Source organism: Phanerochaete carnosa (assembly GCF_000300595.1).
Source record: "Phanerochaete carnosa HHB-10118-sp unplaced genomic scaffold PHACAscaffold_429, whole genome shotgun sequence".
Classification (NCBI taxonomy): Eukaryota; Fungi; Basidiomycota; class Agaricomycetes; order Polyporales; family Phanerochaetaceae; genus Phanerochaete; species Phanerochaete carnosa.
The window spans coordinates 1-3,633 of NW_006768056.1; the positions used below are offsets into that span (position 1 = coordinate 1).

The 3,633-nt window shown below is 56.8% G+C and overlaps 1 protein-coding gene across 1 annotated transcript; it reads right to left on the reverse strand.

Annotated features, from left to right (window-relative positions):
• Positions 1–1,340: 1,340 nt before the first annotated feature.
• On the reverse strand, positions 1,341–3,172 carry PHACADRAFT_202622 (uncharacterized protein; the record flags this gene model as incomplete). Its single annotated transcript, XM_007402791.1, has 3 exons — positions 1,341–2,606; positions 2,673–2,747; positions 2,813–3,172. The coding sequence occupies 3 exons, from the start codon at positions 3,170–3,172 to the stop codon at positions 1,341–1,343; spliced, it is 1,701 nt and encodes a 566-aa protein (XP_007402853.1).
• Between the last annotated feature and the right edge of the window lie 461 nt (positions 3,173–3,633).

A 3,633-nucleotide genomic window follows, 5' to 3' on the forward strand; every position in this document is an offset into this window, starting at 1 on the left:
AGCAGGAATAACATCTACCAGGAACTGCCCCAGGATTCATGGCTGCTACCGATGGTCAACCATTGCGCTTTTTTGAAAAACGATCGCTCTCGATAGGTGAGGGGGTATATCCATGTGGAGAGCGCTCCGGAGGCAAATGACGAGAGTGGACAAGCAGGTCACTATCAAGCCCCATGTACCACGGTAGGTCAGATCTGGGCGCCAGGAACTTGGTTCTAGAGCCGAGATATTTAAAGCCGAGAGTGTGGACATTGACTCGCAGAGCTGAAGGATGAGCTCGGTTGCAGTGTAATGCGGAGAGGGTGATTCGGACGTGCGCACGGTCCCATGGCACTTGGGCTTGAGTCCTCAATAGGCTCCAATTAATGCATTGCCACCAGGTGTCCCCGGATACGACACCCGCCAAATTTAAGGTTCCGCTTTCATTTAATGCCCACGCACAGCCAAACAGCGCAAGGGCGACATGCCTCGTGAGCACTGGCCAGAGCGGGCAGATCGGGAACGGGTCGCAGACACTCGATCGAATGATATTCACTGTAAATGCCCAAATGAAATAGAAGATAAGCGACGGTGGGCAGTGCCAGGCACATGAACTGTACGTACCTGCCAGCTATCCAAGTTTGTGATCTCGGAGGCGGTGAAATATGCCATGGCGGAGCGCCTTGTTAGTACGCAGGAATACTAGCCAAAGCCGCACGAGGCGGGTCACCTCGACAACGAACACGACGACCATGCTGTAGTTGTTGGACATGGACATATAGGTGGCAGAAACATCGAGCAAACCTTGGTAGAACGTCATGAGGCGAGTCGTCGCAATCAAGATGCCAGTGTCCTAAGGCAGAATACGAGAAGAGTTTATTGCAGTCTGCCCAAGGGAAAGTCCAAGCACCAGTGATAAGTAGCCGAGAACAAAAAATACGAACAGAACAGAAGATTACGTTGGGGGTTAGGCAGTAAAACGGTGGTCGCATCGTGTTCGTGTCAAGCGTCCGTTGTCGAGGCGAGGATCGACCCGTGTGATGATTGCACTTACTTCTCTAGGACAAAATTTGGCCGGAGCAAACACACAGCAAGCTTCGGCGAGTCTGACTGCAGTCTTACTTGCAACGCACCATGCGATACGCGTCGCTCAGGCCGCAAATTTGCGGTCGTTCGTCAAACGGCTGCAAAACAGCGCGCATCACCACTTTCTTGTTTGTCGTACTGCTTACGGGCTCGGATAGTAAAGAACGTTCTATAATCGCTAGGAAGTAAAATACACCTTATTTAAACCAACACTAAGTCCAATTACTCCAGTACAGGCAGGGCTATCAAGAACAGACCAGTAAGACCAGAGAATACTACGAAAAATGCGGAAAATAGACCGAGAGGTTTGGGAGCAGGAATGCCCCGTCTGGAAGGTGGAAGAGCTGTCTGAGACTCTCGCCCAGGAGATACCCATTTGCAAGAGGGTATATGACAATCAGCGAGTAGTACAGCATGACCACTATAGTGTAGGTGGGAAGAGGGAGTGATCCAGACGGTCGAGAGGAAGGCAGGCGGTAAACCAGAGCGATTAGGGTGAAGTAAGCGGTAGGAAGGGCTGCCACGGTGATCGAAGCAACACGCCAGAGCTTGCTTTCGATGAGGGTCGGGAACGTGATGCTCCAGCCCAGGAAATGGGGCAGCGAGTATATGGTCATGAGCGAAACGAGGATGGCACCGACATACAAGTGGCGTATGACCCATGGGTCAAACGCTTCTAGTCCGCCTGTGCTGGTGTACCGGAGCAAGTCTTGTGGCTGCCAGGCTTTATCTATCCGTGAGGCAGCACGTGCGGCAAGCCGCCACCGCAGGATGTCTGCACTGCTAAGCGAGACGCTACCACCTGGTCCCCGCTTCTGGGCGTACCACGGACAATAGGCCTTTCCAAATACGCGGCGATTCTGAAGGTCTGGTCCTGTAGTTGAGACGGTGAAGGTGTAATCCTCAATCGGGATTGGCTGACCCGGGCCCAGCGAACACACCAGTCGTCCGCCGTCAAGGAAGGCCCCAGTGCCGTCCACGGGGGGTCTACGGGGGGCGATGCGGAGATAGGTCACCTCGGCCAAGCCGACGTTATCGTCGAGCCCGGCGACGCGCGGCGCGACCGGCTTGCCGACCATCTGAAAGTAAGCCGCGAACTCGCGCGCCCTCTCGCCCGTGACGACCACGGGCTCCGCGATGTTCAGCGGCTTCCACCACCAGGTGACGTACACGAGGATCGCGCCGAACGCGTGCGAGAGGGTCCACACCTCGAGCAGACTCAGCGGCAGCGCCTGGTCGAGGCGCGCGGCGCAGGACACGGCGAAGTACAGCAGCTGCGTGACGAGCAGCGCCTTCGCGAGCCCGTCGGACTTGCTCCAGCACTGGATGCGGTCCGCCGAGATGTCGGGGATGAGATCGGGCGCGTGCTCCATGAGGAGGTGCAACATGCGCGGGGTGAGGACCATCCGCTTCTCTGTGCCGAACACAGGTGTCGACGAGGAGTCCAGGACGAAACCGCCCATGGTCGCGTAGTAGCTGTGGGTAAGCGTCCAAGCATGTCTGCGGATGCCGGACTCGCTCACAGTGCTCGCGGCGCTGGTCTGTAAACACGTGGATGTTTTAATAAAGGGACCTTTCGTCGACTGAGCGTTCGAGGTGCGACTTACGGTATACTCGTCAAACTCCACTGCCGCCGATAGGATGTGCTCATCTTCTGGGAAGCTGTCTGGGTCAGAGGGATACTGGCGTGGAACCCGGTCAGCGCAGATCAGCATGTGGCGCACTCGCCCAAGGAGAACGACCGCACCTTGTGCCTTGCACCCCAACCGGTATGCTTCCACAGTCTCCTCAGCCAAGGGGTCGCGGCTGCCGATTTCGCCACGGGCAAGTAGATGCCCGCGCGCTGCGAGAGCTCCTGCGCGCAGCACAGTTGGTTGAAGGCCGCGAAGAGAAGCCAGTCGGGGGCCAGGAGCCCGATGAGCAGCCAACGGACTTTGTTGATGAGGGACCGCTTGCGGTAGTGCGGAGGCACGTCGACGTGCACGGCGCTCCAGGCGCATATGATGAGGGTGGACAGGCAGGTCGATATGATTTCCCACGTGCCACGGGAGTTGGGACCTGAGCGCCAGAGTTCAGTGGAAGCAGTGGAAGCGGAGAGCGTGGACATCGTCGAGACACGGGGGGGAATTGAATATTCTCGTGGGGCACTCAAGTACTCGCCCGACCGCGCTTGACGCGCTGCTGCCAGGTGCCGGAGGGTACAGCAGCTGTCAACATTGGTTCATTTTCCGCGCATGTGCCAGGCACTTGCAGGCGACGTGGCACAGACATACCAAGCATGTCCCTGTCAGCGGAAAGCAGGCACAGCCACCCCAGTCGAGCAGGAACGAAAAATCATGTGATTCCGATTACATAAGGGTGCCTGTTCCTACCGGGCATTAAGCGACTTGGCCAACACACCATATTGATGACCCCAGCCGCGGTAGACCTCCCAACTCGGCTCCTTGGGATCTTGATGTGTCCAGATCCGCAAACTCTTGGAACGCTTCGAGAATGTTTGCCATGACGACATTCGCGTCCAGTACATGTTGAGGCCTAAGATATCTGGGCCGGAAGGGGAGATGGAGA